At 52.0% G+C, this 19,014-nt stretch overlaps 2 protein-coding genes across 5 annotated transcripts in view; both read left to right on the forward strand.

Moving 5' to 3' along the window:
• The window catches only part of TNPO2 (transportin 2), a 30,125-nt gene extending 24,173 nt beyond the window's left edge, over nt 1-5,952 (forward strand). For all 3 annotated transcript variants that reach the window (XM_048832257.2, XM_048832256.2, XM_048832258.2), the window contains exons 23-25: nt 523-597; nt 1,409-1,539; nt 2,972-5,952. In XM_048832257.2, coding sequence (XP_048688214.1) covers nt 523-597; nt 1,409-1,516 — 183 coding nt within the window. In that variant the 3' untranslated portion in view covers nt 1,517-1,539; nt 2,972-5,952. The remainder of the gene's footprint in view (nt 1-522; nt 598-1,408; nt 1,540-2,971) is intronic.
• A 2,732-nt stretch (nt 5,953-8,684) lies between these two features.
• Nucleotides 8,685-18,915, forward strand: LOC125627774 (F-box/WD repeat-containing protein 9). Of its 2 annotated transcripts, none has more exons than XM_048832273.2 (11): nt 8,685-8,998; nt 10,818-11,246; nt 12,229-12,365; nt 12,973-13,101; nt 13,630-13,742; nt 14,770-14,861; nt 15,067-15,215; nt 16,369-16,482; nt 17,101-17,190; nt 17,717-17,782; nt 18,179-18,915. In XM_048832273.2, exons 2-11 carry the CDS (start codon nt 10,820-10,822, stop codon nt 18,251-18,253), a joined length of 1,392 nt encoding a protein of 463 aa, XP_048688230.1. In that variant the 5' UTR covers nt 8,685-8,998; nt 10,818-10,819; the 3' UTR covers nt 18,254-18,915. The 2 variants fall into 2 exon arrangements, with proteins under 2 accessions (XP_048688230.1, XP_074977517.1); XM_075121416.1 differs by lacking the exon at nt 8,685-8,998 and adding an exon at nt 9,046-9,169.
• The last annotated feature ends 99 nt before the right edge of the window (nt 18,916-19,014 follow it).

Consider the following 19,014-nt stretch of genomic DNA (forward strand, 5'->3'; position numbering starts at 1 on the left):
ATTTGCCTTGGTAAGCCCTGACCCTGCTTTGCTCCTGATATCGGACAGGTCCCCACGGCGGTGTCGCTTCACACCATAAACCCAGCTCTTTAAGCTAGCAGGAAAAAGGCATAACGAGAGCCAATGGCCGGAAGCTGGAAGTAGAAAAACTCAGACTAGGAATAGGGGTGATTTTTTTAATAGTAGGGTAATTAACCACTTGAGCAACTTACTTAGGGGCATGGTGGATTTTCCATCGTTCGTGGCCTTTAAGTCAAGGTTGGTATCCGAGTGGAATTAGTGCTGCTGTCGTTAAGGGTGAGCAGCACTTTAAAAAGAGAGTCTTCCTGGAAAGACTTGCTGTAGCTCATCCAGAAGCGCTGGGCTTGCTACTGGAATTGCTGGGGGAGGTTCCCTGGCCTCTGTTCTGCAGGAAATCAGACTGGATCTAAAGGTCCTGTCTGGCCTTAAAATGGGACTCTTCATTCACGCTGCGCTGGGGTCTGGGTCTACTCTTTCCCAAGCACCTTTATCCTGTTCCAGGACTTTATTTTCTTCTGCGATGCTGTTGCTTCATGGGTGAGCCCGAAGGATGACCTGAGGGACATGTTTTATAAGGTAAGTAACGCGTCGTAAGGAGGGGGGCAAGAGATGCCTCAGCTGAGTCCTCAGTTCAGTTATGGATCTTTGCAGACTAATACTGTGGCGAGGGGGGCCCTCTTTCTGAGCTTTCAACTGACAAGGGGCTTCCTTGTCATCGCAAGCAGGTGAAGTGATGGCCTGATCTCTAGCTCCATTTATTTGCTGATGGAGAGGGAGTGCTGTCCAATGGCTAGAGCTGGGGAGGTCAGGACTCCTGGGTTCTTTTCATGGGTGGATATGGGGTCTTTCCAGCTCTGTCTATGCCTCCGCTTCCTTATCTATAAACTGGGAAGCCCAGCTCCTGTAGGGTGGTGGTGAGGGTTCATGTGTGTGTAGCGCTCAGAGGCCTCCATCTGGAGTGTGACACTGTCATTGTGTCTTGGTTGTGCGGGGGATAAGCATTACTAAACACTCCAGCAGCTTCAATGCCTTATTAAGCATGTTTAGCTGCAGCTGCCATCGGGTGGAACTTGGAACCGCCAGCGTTGGCTGGGTTTGTTTGGCCTCAACAGTGGGCCCCCAGCATGAATCCCTGCCGCTTCGGGTTAGTGTGTGCGGATTGCAGCGCTTGGCCCGTTAGCAGCTCCGAAGTGGGAGAGTACACGTCCTCCCTCTGTAGCGCACAGAGAGTGGGTGGGGCTGTTCATCCTCCTCTAACTTCGTTCTGCTGACCCAGGAGCCTTGCAGTAACAGGGAGGGCTGTAGGCATAGCCACGCGCCTGTATTTCCACCTCCCCTGCCCACACACAAGCCTGTGCAGTCCCATCTTGCTGCTCTTTGTCCTCAGATTCTTCATGGCTTCAAAGACCAAGTTGGGGAGGAGAACTGGCAGCAGTTCTCGGAGCAGTTCCCTCCTCTGCTGAAGGAGAGGCTAGCTGCGTTTTATGGGGTCTAGGCAACGCAGAGAAACCGAACCAGGTGAGTTTGGACACAGGGAACCGTGGCTGGTTCTGATGGATCAGCCAGTGTGGTGGTGGTGGGCGTAGACTTTTAGCTCCCATTCTCATGGGGCTAAAACCACTCATTGCCCCTCCCCACCGCTTCACTCCTCTGGCAAATAGGTTTCAAGTGTTAACATGTTGAGAAGTTGATGGAGAGATTAAGTGGGAAGGCAGGGTGGTGAAGGGTTTGGAGCACAGGGCTGGGAGCTGGCATTCTCCTGGATCTGCCACTGACTCACTGTGACCTTGGAAAAGTCACTTCCTCTCTGTACCTCAGTTTCTCCATCTTGTAGTGGAAGTGTGATGTCTCCCTTGTTGGGGCTGAGGGTGGAACTTATGGTGATTTATGAACCTGCATTAAGATCCTCAGGCAAAATGTCAATTTCTAATGGCAAGAAGAGCAGAACTGGTGAAAAGCAAACCAAATGTTTAGTGTCTGGGAAGTGTGGAGAGGCAGTGTTGTCTGAAGGTTACAGTGGCAGAATGGGATTCAGGACTCCTGCTTCAAGTTTCCACACTTCTAAAACGAGGATGATTGCTCAGTCTTCCTCTGAGGTGCTGAGGTCTCTGAGCAAAACAGGTGTGAAGTGTGGGGAAAAAAATCGAAAGCCCTGAGGTAGCACACACAGACTTACCAGCCCAGACACTTGATCTGTTTGCCCACCCTTAACATGCGGACAAAGAGATGAAGGTCAATTTAAACACAGATTTAGGCTTTAGACACTCAAATAAAAATGGCCTGATCCTTGTGGACCTTTAGCTTCCATTGAAGCTGGGGATTTCTGGGTGCTGAGAATCAGGTCTCTCATTTATAATGCACCCAAGCTTTAAAACTTTGGCTTAAATATTTTTCTTCTCCCCCTGTCTGTCCCCCCCCACCCACCCCCCCAAAAAAAACCCCTCTTACCTGGAACAAAGAGTTTTTGACATGTAAAGTTAGCAGATGGACAGTTTGCAAAACTGATCTGATGCCCCAAAGCGGGGGAATATGAAGTCAGCCTGATTGGCCATTTGTGTTTTGCCTTCGAAACAGCAGGGCTTATCAAATCTCATCTGCCTTAATTTCGGTGGAGGACTCCTTGGCTGTCTAGGTTGTGGCTTATGAGCTCTGTCTGCCCACCCACTGAGGTGTTGGATTTTTAACCAAGAGCTTGTCTCCCAACTGTTTGTTGGACATTTGGGTTATGACAAATTTCAGCCAACCTGGATACAAATCTCTTCCTCCTCCGCATCACATGTGCTGCTATAATCTGCTAGTTTTCCCATTGCCAGAGTCTTCCAGGAAAAGCAGGGGAAATGAGACTTGTGGCTAATAATGACTGCAGCTATTCTGAGTCCTTTTCAGAGGGCTTCATTTGACCTGTGTGTACCTTGACTAACTGGTGTCCTCTCTCTTGTGTCTCCTCTAGGTTCCTGTATGTGCTGGGAGGGTTACTGGGAACTCGTCCACAGGTGTTGCAGAGCCCTGTTAATGGGGGGTTAGGGAGGAAGGGAGGAGCATTGTGGGACATAAAATGACTTCCCTCCCATCTCCTGAAATTTTGAAGTGGGGGGACCTCCGAGATCAATTCAAACAAGCAACCAGGGAATCTCAGTGATTGGGAAAAGGGGCTCTTTCCTCTTTTTTTCAGAGGTCATCTCTGGTAGATGGGGATGGGGTGGGGGTTGGCCGTGGGCCAAAATAGGGGAGCGATCTTAAACTGCAACACTTCCTGAGAAAGGGATCTAACTAGGGCCATAATAGAAAAGGACTAGCTTATAATAATAATAAGAATAATAATTTTAAAAAAAACCATTTAAAGGCTAGGTTTTAAAAACAAAGATATGAATAAAATGCTAAAATTGGATAAAAAGTTCTAATGGTTAAAAATCGAGCTGTCGAGAATGGAAGAGTTAAACTATAATAAAACCAAGGTTATACTACTGTATAAATATTACCAGTCACCGGTGTTTGAGATCAGCTTTTCCTCACCTCTTCAAGACTGCATGGTGACCGAAGTAGACTAGCAATCCTGTGAGTAGCCCATAATTACATGTAATTGTTTTTCATCTAGAAACTTAAAACAGCAAGAAAAAAACCTTTTCTGAAATAGTTCCATGGCGTTGTTTACTGGACGCGATGCACAAAATACCCCAACCCGTAAGGACCTCCTGAGCCGAGATCCAGTCGATTTCTATTGTGAAGGGGGCCCTTGTAACAAATACTGTCGGAGAAGCATGTTTTTTATATTAAAAAAAAAAAAAAGAAAAGAAAAAATCAACATACACAGTGCAGTGAATTCTCTTAACCTGTCCTTCAGCTACAGACAGAGGGAGGTGAAAGTGACTAGGGTGGGATTGGAAGTGATGCGGTTGTATCATGCATAGGCAGGACATCTTCTCTTCACCTGGTTTATGGAGCACCTGATCAGGGAGACATGTACTGCACTCGGTCCCAAGTAACATAATTCATTACGGTTAATTACGCTTTCTGTCTTAATGGAGTTTCTGCCACTTCCGTTTACAAAATAAGAGGGCAGTCAAGGTAGCGGAGCACAGAGGGGATGGGAGGGTAACTTTGTGTAGGCAACAGTCAGATTTATTTTAAAGACAAGTCCATAAACTGCTACATGCTCATTTGGAGTCATGACAAAAGACTCCCATGAATTTTAGTCCCCAGTTTATTTAAAAAACAAAAAAACCCCCAAAAATCGGGTTGGTTATGCTGAAAGCTTTTGACTTGGTGTAACCACAGCTTTTTAACTGTAAATGAGATAATGTGCTGTGAAAGCATCATTTGACAGCCTGGATGGTTTTTGACTTGCCACTAGTCAGAAGGCAGCTGTATGGGGAGGAAAGAAGGGGGAAGGTTTAATCCTTTAAAGGTGCAAGAATAACTGAGTGGGCAGGGGGTGCTGCCAGTTGTCAGGAAGTGTCTGAGTCTGCTTGATCTGTCTGTAATCAACTGAGCTGTGGGATGAAGAGAGATCATTTCCCAAAGTGACACGAACCAAGGGAAATTCCAGTTCTCCTGAGAGGAGAGCGCCGCTGGGACGCTGATTTTCTCCGAGTGCAGGTTGGGGAGAACTCTTCACCAACTCCTTCCTGGATTTCTGTTTTCTGACTCCTTTTTTTTTTCAAAAAAAAAAAAAAAATCAAAAACTGAAAGTCACTCAGGTGACAGCAGGACGAACCTGTGGTTGAACTGTGGAAAGTCTGACCCTTCTCGAGGCTGCAGCCGCACCTGTTGCAAAAGTACCTTGCAGTGAGGAACCCACCATCTTCTTTTGGGTGGCAATGTCATGCAGGGTGGGGGGAACCAATTTACTAAAGCAGCAGTTGGTCACTCTAGGATCAGTCATGCTGCACCTGTGTCTATTGAAAGCATTTGTTTGTGGGATCACTCAGTAACTTAAGCTTCACTGATCCTTTCCCTTCATCCTCCCTGGTTATTTTTCAGCACTTCCTTTCCCTCCTTTTTCTACTTCTTTTTTTAAAGCTTTCTTTTAACGCCCTCCAAGTTTTTGCACTGGAGTTCACCGGGTGAACATCCCAATAGGCCTTCCACCGCAAAATTTTGAGCATGGCACCCTGGCTGGCTTAGTGTCTACTGTTGCTTTCACTGGCTGGTGTAGCCCCTAGCTGTCTCTCCTGCTGAAGATCTGAGTGGTGGGGAGAGACTCAAGCAGCATTCAGCCCTAAGTGCATCTCTACCTTAGAGGAAGGAAGGGATGGGGAACTAAATAGATGCATTCCTTCAATTCAGCCTCCTTTTTTATTTTTATTTTTTATTGGTATAAGACTTGAGCAGGTCTCTGGGAAACTATCAGATGTTTTTCTTTTTTGCATTTTGATGCTTTATTTTTAAGCATTCCCTTTCCTTCCATTCCTCCTCCAGAGAGGGATGAAACATGGATTTCCATTAGAGCAGGGTTCTGGTGTGATCTTTTTAAATGCATGAACAAGAACTATACTGCTAAGTAAATTGGCATCCCAGCTTGCTATATATATAAAACACTTTTAAAAAAAAAATTGTTTTAAGTTCCCAAAGCGTAGGAAGATGAAAGAAGGCTGTGAACTCTTTCTCGAACAGTGAAGTTTAAGCTACTTGACCTGACTGCCTCTAGAAATTGATTTTTTTTTTGTATAACTGCTTCTAGTTTCTGCCTCCTGTTTGTTAACCCTGGATTTGTATATTTGTAAATGTGCTGTACTGTTTCCTATGGTGACAGTGTACCTAGTGTTGAAGCCGCTGCTTGCACCTTGCTGAAATGAGATTTTTCTCATTTTATGTATAATTTTGTCAACTTAAAAAAAAAAAAAAAAAAAAGCAAATTTCATGTGACTCCACTCTACAGGTGTGTCTAAGCTCATTGTTTTTTCTTAAGTAAATATTGGGTTTGTAAACTTTGCCATTCTCTCCTCCCCACTTTATTTGATCCCTATGCTCCCTCACTCCTCCATCTCCAGAGCACAACTGAATCTGCTAGGAAGTATACTGACATATAGGGCCTTGTATTGTCTACCACGAGTTGTGGTCTGCATTCCTCGCTGCCACGTTTCTTCATACTTCTCATAACCCTGCAGGGGTGTCTGTTTCTTGCTCTGCCACAGGCCTGAGAGTTGATATTGGGCATATCACTTCCCCTCCCTGGGCCTCAGTTTCCCTATATGTAAAGTGGGAATAATACCTCCTTTGTAAAGGTGGGTGAAGATTTACAGAACAAATGAAAAAATGAATTAGCACATGGGTGTGCTTTAAAGGCACTGATCTGGGTTCACTAAGTGGTGTGATACTGGGCAAGCTACTTAAGTTCTGAGAGGTTTCAGAGTAACAGCCGTGTTAGTCTGTATTCGCAAAAAGAAAAGGAGTACTTGTGGCACCTTAGAGACTAACCAATTTATTTGAGCATAAGCTTTCGTGAGCTACAGTTCACTTCATCGGATGCATACTGTGGAAAGTATAGAAGATCTTTTTATATACACACAAAGCATGAAAAAATACCTCCTCCCACCCCACTCTCCTGCTGGTAATAGCTTATCTAAAGTGACCACTCTCCTTACAATGTGTACGATAATCAAGTTGGGCCATTTCCAGCACAAATCCAGGTTTTCTCACCTCCCTCCCCCCCCCACACACAAACCCACTCTCCTGCTGGTAATAGCTTATCTAAAGTGACCACTCCCCTTACAATGACAGGTTTCAGAGTAACAGCTGTGTTAGTCTGTATTCGTAAAAAGAAGAGGAGTACTTGTGGCACCTTAGAGGTGCCACAAGTACTCCTTTTTTCTCCTTACAATGTGTATGATGATCAAGGTGGGCAATTTCCAGCACAAATCCAGGGTTTAACAAGAACGTTGGGGGGGGGGGGAGGAAAAACCAAGGGGAAATAGGTTAGCTTGCATAATGACTTAGTCACTCCCAGTCTCTATTCAAGCCTAAGTTAATTGTATCAAATTTGCAAATGAATTTCAATTCAACAGTTTCTTGCTGGAGTTTGGATTTGAAGTTTTTTTGTTGTAATATCACAACTTTCATGTCTGTAATCGCGTGACCAGAGAGATTGAAGTGTTCTCCGACTGGTTTATGAATGTTATAATTCTTGACATCTGATTTGTGTCCATTTATTCTTTTACGTAGAGACTGTCCAGTTTGACCAATGTACATGGCAGAGGGGCATTGCTGGCACATGATGGCATATATCACATTGGTGGATGTGCAGGTGAACGAGCCTCTGATAGTGTGGCTGATGTTCTTAGGCCCTGTGATGGTGTCCCCTGAATAGATACGTGGGCACAGTTGGCAACGGGCTTTGTTGCAAGGATAGGTTCCTGGGTTAGTGGTTCTGTTGTGTGGTATGTGGTTGCAGGTGAGTATTTGCTTCAGGTTGGGGGGCTGTCTGTAGGCAAGGACTGGCCTGTCTCCCAAGATTTGTGAGAGTGTTGGGTCATCCTTCAGGATAGGTTGTAGATCCTTAATAATGCGTTGGAGGGGTTTTAGTTGGGGGCTGAAGGTGATGGCTAGTGGCATTCTGTCATTTTCTTTGTTAGGCCTGTCCTGTAGTAGGAGACTTCTGGGAACTCTTCTGGCTCTATCAATCTGTTTCTTCACTTCCGCAGATGGGTATTGTAGTTGTAAGAATGCTTGATAGAGATCTTGTAGGTGTTTGTCTCTGTCAGAGGGATTGGAGCAAATGCGGTTGTATCGCAGAGCTTGGCTGTAGACGATGGTTCGTGTGGTGTGGTCAGGGTGAAAGCTGGAGGCATGTAGGTAGGAATAGCGGTCAGTAGGTTTCCGGTATAGGGTGGTGTTTATGTGACCATCGTTTATTAGCACTGTAGTGTCCAGGAAGTGGATCTCTTGTGTGGACTGGACCAGGCTGAGGTTGATGGTGGGATGGAAATTGTTGAAATCATGGTGGAATTCCTCAAGGGCTTCTTTTCCATGGATCCAGATGATGATGATGATGTCATCAATATAGGGCACGTAGAGTTGTTAAACCCTGGATTTGTGCTGGAAATGGCCCAACTTGATTATCATACACATTGTAAGGAGAGTGATCACTTTTAGATAAGCTATTAGCAGGAGGTATTTTTTCATGCTTTGTGTGTATATAAAAAGATCTTCTACACTTTCCACAGTATGTGTCCGATGAAGTGAGCTGTAGCTCACGAAAGCTTATGCTCAAATAAATTGGTTAGTCTCTAAGGTGCCACACGTACTCCTTTTCTTTTTACTTAAGTTCCATGCTTCTATTTCCCCATCTCAAAAATAGAGCATGAGGATAACTTTTTAGACTGTGGTCACAATGAGGCCAGCTTCCCAAAGCACTTAATGGCCTTCAGTGCTGCCCTGCTTCCTTGGCCTGCTTCTGGATTTGCAAGAGGCAGCCAGGAGCCCAGCTCGCTGGTTACCGGGGGGGTGAGTGGGGTGTTAGAGGTGCTTCCTTGGCTGCTGGGGGGGGCTCCACAGGTGCGACGGTTGGGGGTAGGGTCTGGGACAGCCTCAGGCGGGGCAGACCTAGCCCTGGTCTGTCTCAGAGAGGAGCTGGGGTGGGCAGCCCAGCTGGGGCCTGGCTCCTGCCACGCTGCCCCTGGGAGGGCTGTGGGGTGGCTGGCTGGGGGTGTACAAAGGCTGTTGCCCAAGGCTGGGGAAGACACTGATGCTGTGATGTCATAAGAGGGTTATGTCATCCCTATGATGTCACATGAATGCCTTGACGTCATGACACGGGGGGGGTCTATGAACCAGACCTTGCCGAGGATGATCTCACTCCCAGGAAGGGCGGTCACGTGAGGAGGAGGGGCGGGCAGTACTTCCGCTATGTGACGTCATCTTCCGGCGCTGGAAGCCGCCTCGCCTGTGTCGCTGGGGGCGGAGGCGCCGGATCCGGAAGTGGAGAGCAAGAGGAGGCGGGGCTCCGCTGTCAGAGGGAGCGGTTCGGCCCCCGCCGGGGGTAAGAAGGGGGGCGGGGCAGGGCAGGGCCAGGCTGGTCCCGGGGGCGGCGGCTTCGTTCATTGCCCCTCCCCCGCCAGCCTGAGCCTCCTCCGCGCTGCCGGCCGCGCTGCCCCCGGTCCGAGCTCTGCCCCGGCTGCAGCCAGCCCCTGGACCGGGCCCGGGCCCCCAGGTCTCTGCACGACCCCCCCCCGAGCCAGCCGGGCCCCCAGGTCTCTGTGGGGGGGGGCGACCCCCCCCGAGCCAGCCGGGCCCCCCCCCCCGAGCCAGCCGGGCCCCCAGGTCTCTGCGGGGGGGGGCGACCCCCCCCCCCCGAACCAGCCGGGCCCAGGGCCCTAACTCTGTGGGGCCAGAGGCCTAGGAATCCGAGTCTGGCCCTGTCTCTCCTGGCTCCCTGCAGCAAATCTAGCCTAGTCCAGCCAGCCTCCTGCGGGTGGCCTGTGCGCTCCCCCTCCAGCGGCACAGGCAGGTCAGTCACCTGGCTGTAGCATCTGAATGCCCTTAGGTTAGCGCCCAGAGGCGGAGGTAAACCATGGGCCATCCTGGCCAAGCCGGGCCCATCAGCAAAGCTGCTGTCGAATCCATCCCTGTCTGTCTCCTTGTCAGCCCCAAGCGAAAGCTTCTCTGGCTCCCCAGAGGCCAGCCCTTCTCCCTGACGCCTGTCCCCTTCGTTCTCCAGCTGGGGCCTTTGCTCCACATCCTGGGGGAGGGGGGATCTCCTCCTTCTTGGTTTCTAGGTGTGACTGTTTTAGCCTTTGGGGTTCCTGTTGTCTTTCCAGCTTCTCCATAGATATGGCTCAGTTTCAGCCCTCCTTTAGTGACCCATTCATCCCACCCCAGAGAGTTAGATCACGTCCTTCCCATCACATCCTTCCCCAAACAGCAGATAACCCTTTCATACCACTCTGGGTAGGAAGGCAAATACATAGGGCACCTGAGGTACACGTAGGAATCAAACAAATATTACAGAAAATTCCTACTTTGTCAGAGAGGGCATCTGAGAGAATGGGCTCTCTGCAAACTCAGGCACTGTTGCTGTGTAGGTCACACTTGGGGCAAGAGCCCCATCTCAGGGTTATGAGCTCAGGCTCTTTGCAGACTCAGACACTGTTTCAGTCAGGGCATGTGTTGAAGGTTTTCTTTGCAACCACAACAGCTGAAGACCTTAATTAATTAATGATGAAAGCTGAGACTCTGGAGAACAATTGAGAAGTCTGTCAGTCCTCACTTCTCCTTTTCTCCCCTATTTTGGGAAACATTGGAGAACAAGAGGATGGGAAGCTGAGGACATAGGGCTGTGGGTCTGAGCTGGTACAGCAGGTGGATGCAATGGTGGGTCTAGAGGGACCATAGTAGAGAAATGCAGAACAGGAATGAACACCTGGAAATTCAAGCCAGACACATGCAAATGAGAAATGAGACACTGATTTTTGAGAGGGAAGATAATGAACCATTAGAACAGACTCTGAAGGAAGTGGTGGATTCTCCATCTTGTCTTGTCTTCCAGTCAGGTTGTCTTTCTGAAAGATGCTTTAGCTAAACACAAGTTACTGGGGTCACTGAATGGCCTGCGATCTACAGGAGGTCAGGCTAGATGATCTAATGATCGCTTCTGGCCTTAAACTCCAACCCTGAGCACATACAGCTACCGGATGAGCTGGCAGAATGAAAGGGACTGGTGGACTGAACCTGTCCCTTGCTGTATCGGCTGCATGGGGTAGAATGGCCAATGTTATGCTCTGCTCTATGCTTACATACGATATGCTCTACTGGTTTCTATGCTGCGCTTGCCACTCTCACTGTCCCTACTGCTTCTGCAGCCATGGACCTGGCACCAAGCTCCTCCGAGGACCCCCAAGGCTCCGACAATGACTCCGACGCAGAGAACAAGGTTGATCCAGACACGCAGGCTCAGGAATACATCGACCGCATCCTCAGCTCTGCTCAGCCCAGCCACAAGGCCCAGTGCCCACCTCCCGAGTCACTGTCTGTAGGGCCCAGGGCCCAGGCATCGGAGCACAGGTCTCCCCTCGAGCTGAAGAAGTCTCCTGCAAGCGACGACGTGACCTCTGGGCTGTTAGCCCTCCCTCTGGAGCTGATCCTGGAGATCTGCTCTTACCTGGAAGCCAGGTTTGTTCTCGAGGTCTTGCCCTTGGTCTGTCGGACCCTCAGGGATATTGTGCAGGACCCAGTGACCTGGAGGATTCGCCTTCAGAAGAGGATCAGTGGGTGTTACCCGGTGGTGGAAGGTAGATCTCCATTGGACTTTCTTCATTGGAGGTGGGACTTGGAGGAGAGACAAGGGCTGAGCACGGGACTGTGGGCCAGGGATCTACTGTAGGACCAGACGCTATTTCATGAGCCTCAGAGGGGTTCCCCTGTTAACTCTACAACTTTGAGAGTTAGTTGCTGCTGGTTAGAACTGTGCGAGGAGGGTAACGATAACTCCAGGGTCCTATCCCCAGCTGTTAGGGCAGGGGGCTGGGATTCGTGACTCCTGGGTTCCATCCCCAGCTCCAGAAGGGAGTCTAGTGGTTACAGTGGAGGGGGGCACTCGGAATCAGGACACCTGACTTCTGTTCCCTGCTTTGCAGCTGACGTCACTATGTGATCCTGGCCAAGTCCCCTCCCTGCTTTGCCTTGGCTTCACCTCTGTAATGGCAGTAGCTCCCCCGATCTTCCTTGGAGTGGGGGCTGGGGAGTGGGAGCTAGAGATTTGCCTAGTTTTACAAGAGGTGACACAAAAACCACTAGCGAAGTCAGTACACACTAAAATTTCACACAGACAATGACTTGTTTCTACTGCTCTATAGACTATACACTGAAATGTAAGTACACTATTTCCATTCCAATGGATTTATTTTATAATTCTCTGATAAAAATGAGAAAGCAAGCCATTGTTCAGTAACAGTGTGGCTGTGACACTTTGGTATTTTTATGTCTGATTGTGTAAGCAAGTAGTTTTAAAGTGAGGTGAAGCTTTGGGGTACGCAAGACAAATCAGACTCCTGAAAGGGCTACAGTAGCCTGGAAAGATTGAGAGCCGCTACCCTGAAGAAAGCGATTTTTACACAGCCCCACCTCGACCTGGTGCAGGAGATGGGGAGTGGCTGTGGGATCAAAGCTCCCAGCAGTTTTGGAAGCCCCAGATTCCCTATCCACCCAGGCTATGGGATGCCCAGAGCGGACACCCCTCACCCTGATCCTTGCGATCTCTTCCTGTCTACGCAGAGGACTTCGACTGGCCGGCTGCCTGCATGGAGCTGGAGGAGCATCTCAGACACTGGGCCTGTGATGGCAGGAGAACGGAGTACTTCTCCCTCGCCAACGGCCACTTCGCTTCCATCGACTCCGTTCTGCTCTTGCAGGTGAGATCCGATTTCCTCCTTTGCTGGCTATTGGTGTCTGGTGGCGGGGGTGGGGTGGGGCTTGAGAGTGTGGACTTCTGGGTTCTACTTCTGGCTGTGGGAGGGAAGGGTATGAGGTCTAGTGAGGTAAAGCAGAGTCAGGACTCCTGGGTTCTATTTCTGGGTTTAACAGCTGCTGATCTCTAATCATGAGACGCAGCTGTTGGCTGGAGTAGGCATGGAAGACTCTTCCCATGTACGGTTGGTTGTGGTGGTGGTATCTTCCGAGCCCTGTTAACTAGGGCGGCTCCGCACATTGGTCTCTGGCTCCAGGAGCTCTGTAGGGTGAGAGTAGGTGATACTTTTACATGTATCTGAACGGCTCACATCATGTGCACAGGGGTAAACTGAGACATCGACCAGGGAAGTGACTTTCCAGCAGTCATGTAGCAAATTGTTGGCAGAGTCAAGAGTAGAACCCAGGAGTCCTGACATCCAGCCTTGCCCTGCTCTAACCTCTGAGTCCCTGCCTCTGACCATCCCATCATCTCTTTGCTCCTGTACCAATGACTGACCAGTTTTTCCCATTTCAAAGGACCCGTGGCCAGTCTGTCTCCTTCTCTTGCAGGGTGGGGCTCTCTGTGTCTCAGGCTCCCGGGATCGGAACGTCAACCTGTGGGATCTGCGGGAGCTGGGCCAGTCCCCGGACAAGGTTCTGGTGAAAGCACTGGGCACGGAGCGCAACGGGACGCACAAGGTGGGAAACTGACCTTCAATCTCCCGGGGCAGGGAGGAGTCTGACCAGGCTTCCTCTGAGCTGGAGAAAGGCACCAATGGCACTCTGTCCCCAGCACGGGTACGCCCAAGCAGCTGGAGAGCGAGCTGTCCCCCAGCCCTTGCTGTTGCCATGACGAGGGGAGCTAATTGGTGCCAGTAGCCGTGAGATGGGGGGTTTCTTCTGGGGATGCCAGGCCTGCTGAGACCCCTGGACAGGAAATGTCCCCTGGCCCAGTCCCCCCTTCCCTGTGCCCTCTTTGCCCACGCCTGTGCTGAATGTGAGCTTTCTTCCTCCCTTCTGTCGGGTTGGATTGAGCCGGGACAGTGTGTCTAGTGACTGGGACCTCTTGTGTTCATGTCCCTGCTCTGTGCTTCAGTTTCCCTGTCTGTACAATGGGGTTAACTCTGTGTATTGCAGGGAGTCTGGGGGGCTAAAGGGCTTCGGAGAAAGACACCAGGAAAAGGCAGCCTCCAACTTTAACCTTTTTCTCTCCCTTTCCCGCTGCAGGGCTGGGTGTGGTCACTGGCTTCAAGAGACAACAAGGTGTGCTCAGGCTCCTGGGACAGCACGGTGAAACTGTGGGACATAGAGGCCAACGGGCAGCAGTTTGGGGAGATCAGGTACCATTTCCCCTCTTCCCCCTGCACCACGGGCCCTCCAGGAAGCGACCCCAGCCTGGTTCCCACCAGCTCCTCCTTCGGCCGCATGGCTGGTGCTCCCAGCTGCCTCCCTGCCTCTGCCTCTTTGGAGAGGGAGACCTTGGAGAGTCTCAGCCACCAGTGGAATCTTCAGTGCCTTAGAGACTGGGGTCGGGGCAGCCATGCTCGGTGGAGAGGGGAGGAGATGGTGCTGCTGGGCAGAGTCTAGACCAGAGTACCAAAGTGGGGGAGGCCAAGGGCTCAGGCCGGGGAAGTGGGCTGAAGCTGGGGACTGTCAGGTGAGAAGCCATTCCTTTGCATCTCCGTGCGTGGCTCACTACAACTTGGCTCTGCTCTCTGCAGTCCCTGCCAGACAGACTGTCCCCTAGAAGACCACATCACGGGCTTAAAATGCAGCCGGGGGGCAGGTGGATCATCTGAGAGCAAAGACGATCAACGGAGACTGCTGCTTGGCAGGAGAGGAGGGAGGGTGCAATGGTTGGGGTGCTGGCCTGGCATACAAGAGAGCAGGATTCAGCACAGAGTCTAGTGGAACCTCGGGCCAGTCACTTAGGGACAGATTTTTAAAGAGATCTCAGTGCCTAACTCCCAGTGAGATCCAGAGGCGTTAGGTGCCTAGGTACCTGTAAAAATCTGGCCCTCATTTCCCCACACATACAGTAGGGTTGACTGCACAGCCCTACACAACGGGGTTAGTGAGGATACATGCATTAAAGATTGGGAGGTGCTCCGACATTACGGTAATGTGGGAGGAGCCCAGATGCGAGGCGCTCAGATATTACGGTAATGGGGATCTGATAAATACCTTCGGGAGGAGCAGCAGAGGAGAAGGGTCTCGCGCAGACGTCATCAGGATCCCGCCCAGAGGCTCGGCACAGAGGGACCAAAGGCCTTGGGCATACCAGCCCTGGGGGGGTGACGACTGCGAGGCTCATCCTGAAGGATCATATTTGTTCTCCCTTCGCTGTCTTGTCTCCCCAACTCCCAGTGGGAAAGCTCCCGTGCTGTGTCTCTCCTACCTGCCCGACATCCTGGTCACCGGGACCTACGACAAGAAGGTGACGGTGTACGACCCGCGAGGTTAGTGTCCGCTTTTGGATCGAGGCTCCAGCTGTTGGTTGAGCTCATCCCTGCACCCCTGAGCCCAGCAGGCCCAATGCAGTGGGGCTACGTGGGAGGGTAATTGACCCAGGGCACCGTGCAGGCATCACCTGGCTAGGACCCACAGTCTCCCCAGCAGAGCTCTGTCCCGGCAAAGATCTTGATGCCGTTCCCTTCCTGGCAGCTACCCAGGCCCCATTGAAGAGCCGCAAGCTCCACTCCAGCGCCGTCCTGTCCCTTGTGGCCGATGAGCATTTCATCATCTCAGGCAGTGAGGACCGGACGCTGGTCATCTTCGACCGCCGGGCCAATAGCGTCCTCCAGAGGCTGCAGGTGGGTGGCCAGAGCGGGTGACTATTCTCCCTCCTACCTGCTGAAGGCAGTGGAGGTTGCCTGGAATCACCACGGAGAGGAGGGAGATGGGAGTTTGTAGGCGCTCCCTACCTGAGGACATTTTGGGGGAGGAGAATATGTAATCCTTAGAGAGTCCCTGACCCAACTGGTTGCATCTGAAGGAGGGTGTGAGGTGCAGGGAGTCAGGCCTCCTGGGTTCTATCCCCAGCTCTGAGAGGGCAGTGGGGTCTCGTGGTTAGAGCAGGTGGGGCTGGGAGTCAGGACTCCTGAGTCTGCCACCATAGGCGCTGACTTCTGCTCATGCTGGTGGCTGCTCGACCACCCGCCCGCCCAGACTCCACCCCTGCCCTGCCCCCATTCTGACCCCTTTCCCAAATCCCCACCCCGGCTTAGCTTTCTACCCTGAGTCTGCCACTGTCCTGCTCCTCCCCCCTCCCTCCCGGATCTTCCTATACTGCCAAACAGCTGTTTGGCGGCAGCAAGTGCTGGGAGGTAGACAGAGAAGCGGGGATGCAGCGCACTCAGGGGAGGAGGCGGAGGAGGATGGGGGGGCGGGAGGGGATCTTGGCTGCCAGTGGGTGCAGAGCACCCACTAATTTTTCCCTGAGCACACACGGAGTCGGGGCTTATGTCTGCCAGTGACGTACTGTTTGACTTCTGGCAAGTCAGTCGCTGTGCCTCGGTTTCCCTAGATGTACAGTGGGGTAACACATGCCTCCTTCGTAGAGGAAGGGTTGTGGTGCTTAATGGCGCGGAAGCACTTCTAGCTCCTCCTGCCAGATTAACCAGGCATTCTGCTCATTCACCAGCAATGAGGGAGGCTGCACTGTAAGAAACAGACTGGTATTAAACACGTTGCAGGGCTGGTGTCCCAGGCTGAACCTCTGTGGCTTGCGGGTCCCCCCCATTCTAGGTCCCCCTGAAACCTGAGCCTCTTTCTCCTGTTCCACTCATCAGGCCTCTGTTGTCTGTGACATGTGATGTCCTGCTCGGAAACAGGCAGCCTGATGCAGTCCAATGTCAAGGAACTCCTTTAGAATAGGCAGAGAGTGTTGTGTGATCCGCTCCCCCCCCATACACCGATCCACCCCCAGAGCTGTGCCATCCTCTCTTTGCTCCTTTCCTTCCCCAGCTGGAATCCTACCTGCTCTCCATGTCCTACCAGGGGACGCAGCTGTGGGCCGGGGACAACCAGGGACGACTCTACGTCTTTGAAAACAGAGGAGGCGGCTTCCAGCACCTCCGGGTATGCAGGCCTCCTCTGATCTGGGGCTGGACAGAGGGATGGAGGCTTGCTAAGCATTATGTCTGTTTTCCCCCCCGCCCCCTTTTACCCCAGGGTGAAATCCAGGTCCTGCCGGGCCAGGATTTCACCCCAGAGGATTAACACCAGGGCTGCTGCTTGTTTACCTGCCTGCAGCTTGGGGCTGTGAACTCAGCCACTGTCAGTTTCACTTGAGGGCTCTCCTCCGTGAACCCCATGCTGGATGGGTCTCGATTCCCCATGCCCTGGAGGGAACATCCCTCCCTGGAGGGCAGAGGAGATGGCTCTCAATGACCCATTTGCTACTTGCTACTGGTGGGGCCAGATGAATACCGAAAATACCTAGATTTCCATGGGGTCCTGGTGTGATCTGACCTGCGACACCCTAGACTGGGCCCTCCGAAGCACCTTGGAGTGGGAACCACTGGTCAGGCTTGGATGCATATGCGTGAGAGTCCCCAGCATGAAGGTGATGGGTTAGGAACAGAGAGATGAATGGGACCCACATGGGCGAGGAACAGAGAGGTGCCTTGGCTTTCCCCCCTATGGTGAGCCCCAGCTGGAGGTATGCAGAGGGCTTACTGTCTTTCCTCCCCACAGTACTTTGACGTGGGTCACCGGTCCCAGATCACTGGGGTCTGGCACTCCCTGGGTACTCTGTACACGACCTCCACTGACAAGACCCTGCGGGTAAGGTCCATGCTTCCCTAGCAATCCTACCCCCACCCCACTCCCCACGATTTGCTCATAGAGGCTGGGAGCCAGAAACACCCGAGTCCTAACCCCAGCTCTGCGACTTTGGCTGCAAGCCACTTTCCTTGTCTGTGCCTCAGTTTCCCCACCTGGGGGAAGAGAGGTAATTCCTGCTTGCTGGAGGGTTCTGAGGATTGTGTCTTGGCCTTTGGAAGAGCCCTCTGCACACTCAGCTTCATCCCCTGAACATGCTTCTCTATCATGCGAACAGCAAGGATTGTGCAAATAAGGCATTTCCGATTCCAAGTCAGTAGCAGCCTCGTCTGGGCCTGGGATCTGCCTACCCCACTTCTGGCCACCCGTAGCCAGTCCCAGGGTAGCTGCATCAATGCAGCCCCCTAGTGCTGATGAGCAAAGAACCAGTGGGCCCTCCTAAAAATAGCACAGAGAGGGGCTCCCCCCATTCCTCCCCATGGATTCACCCGGCCCTGGGCAACCTCCCCCATGAGTTTTCTCTTTCCAGATACACGTTCCGACGGACCCGCCTCGCACTATCTGTTCACAGACGCACAACAACGTGCTGAATGGGGTAAGGAGGGGCGCTCGGACTCCGAACTGGGGGACGAGGGTGCCTGAGCTTTCTGCCCTCCCAGCCAGCTTGTCTGTTGTGGGGGAATGTGCATGTGGAATCCTCTCTCTCTCCTCGGCTCTCTTCCTTTGGCCAGGGCGGGCCACCACTCAGATCAGCCAGAGGGGGCACTCCCTTGCGCACAGGGGAGAGACCGTGCTGCCCCGAGGAGTGAATCTGAGGCCGTGCTGAATGCTGGATGCTTTGTCCTTGTGGCTGAACTCGGGGCGGGGGCAGGGTGTATTTAGCAGGAACCCTGGAGCTGGTCCCCTGGCCTCTCGGCTTGAAACGGCCTCAGTCCCCGGTTCCTGTCGCGCCTGTTTACACCCACCCCTCCGTTCCCGGCTTCCCCCGCAGGTCAGCGCAGAAGGCAACATTGTAGTAGCTGCCTCCGGGGGCCTGTCCTTGGAAATCTGGAGGCTCGATGCCTGATGGGAGGCCTGGATCCGCAGAGCCACGTCTTGCAGCTGCGGCCCCAGAGGGAGGTGCTGCACCCGGGGACCGTGTTTCCGCCCAGGGGAGGGGCCAGAGTTTCAGCATTTCTTTGTTCGTTGTTCTTTGAAAGAGGCCCGAGGAGCTGGGAGGTCAAAGCTGAGCTGAGCCTGAGCTCGCCCTGGCGCTGTCGTTCCCAGAGCGATTTCCATGCCTGAGTTTCCAGAGGGATCGGAGCCTGGCCAGCCTTTCCCTGCTAGACGCACTGACTTAGCTCTCTCTGGCTCACATTCTTCCACCGCTGTCCCCTTTTCCACCCTCTGGGCTCCTTCGTTATCACAATCCTGGCCTGACTGCCAGGCGGCCTGTGCTACTTATCTGTCTACCTCCCACCTGCTTTTCCACGGTGCAGGGCTCTTGCTGCTGCTCCTTTGAGGCCGGTTCCCAAAATCTCTCAGGTCACAGCGCGGGAGGGGACGGCCGTAAGGGGTCAGAACCAGTAACCATCCAACCCAGCTCCACACAGCCTGCTAAAGGTTGAGGAAAACAGACGCAAGGGCTGACCAGATCGAAACAGAGTCCAGAGATGATGTGTAACTTACAGGGACTCAGTTGAGACGCACGTTCTAATGTTGTTGATTAAACTATTCTGCCAGACAGGATCTGATTAGAGATGTCAGTGGATTTTTATCCCCTTCCCAGTGAAATCACGTGTTTAGTTTTAAATTCAATCCCTGTAGCCTTGAAAATCCAGGCACAGT

Source organism: Caretta caretta, chromosome 20, assembly GCF_965140235.1.
Source record: "Caretta caretta isolate rCarCar2 chromosome 20, rCarCar1.hap1, whole genome shotgun sequence".
In the NCBI taxonomy this organism is placed as follows: domain Eukaryota; kingdom Metazoa; phylum Chordata; order Testudines; family Cheloniidae; genus Caretta; species Caretta caretta.

Coding starts and splice junctions, on each gene's coding strand:
- LOC125627774 (XM_048832273.2), top strand. CDS start 10,820: ATGGACCTGGCACCAAGCTCCTCCGAGGACCCCCAAGGCTCCGACAAT. Junction 13,102..13,629: donor AGCGCAACGGGACGCACAAG/GTGGGAAACTGA, acceptor TTCCCGCTGCAG/GGCTGGGTGTGGTCACTGGC. Junction 14,862..15,066: donor GACGGTGTACGACCCGCGAG/GTTAGTGTCCGC, acceptor CCTTCCTGGCAG/CTACCCAGGCCCCATTGAAG.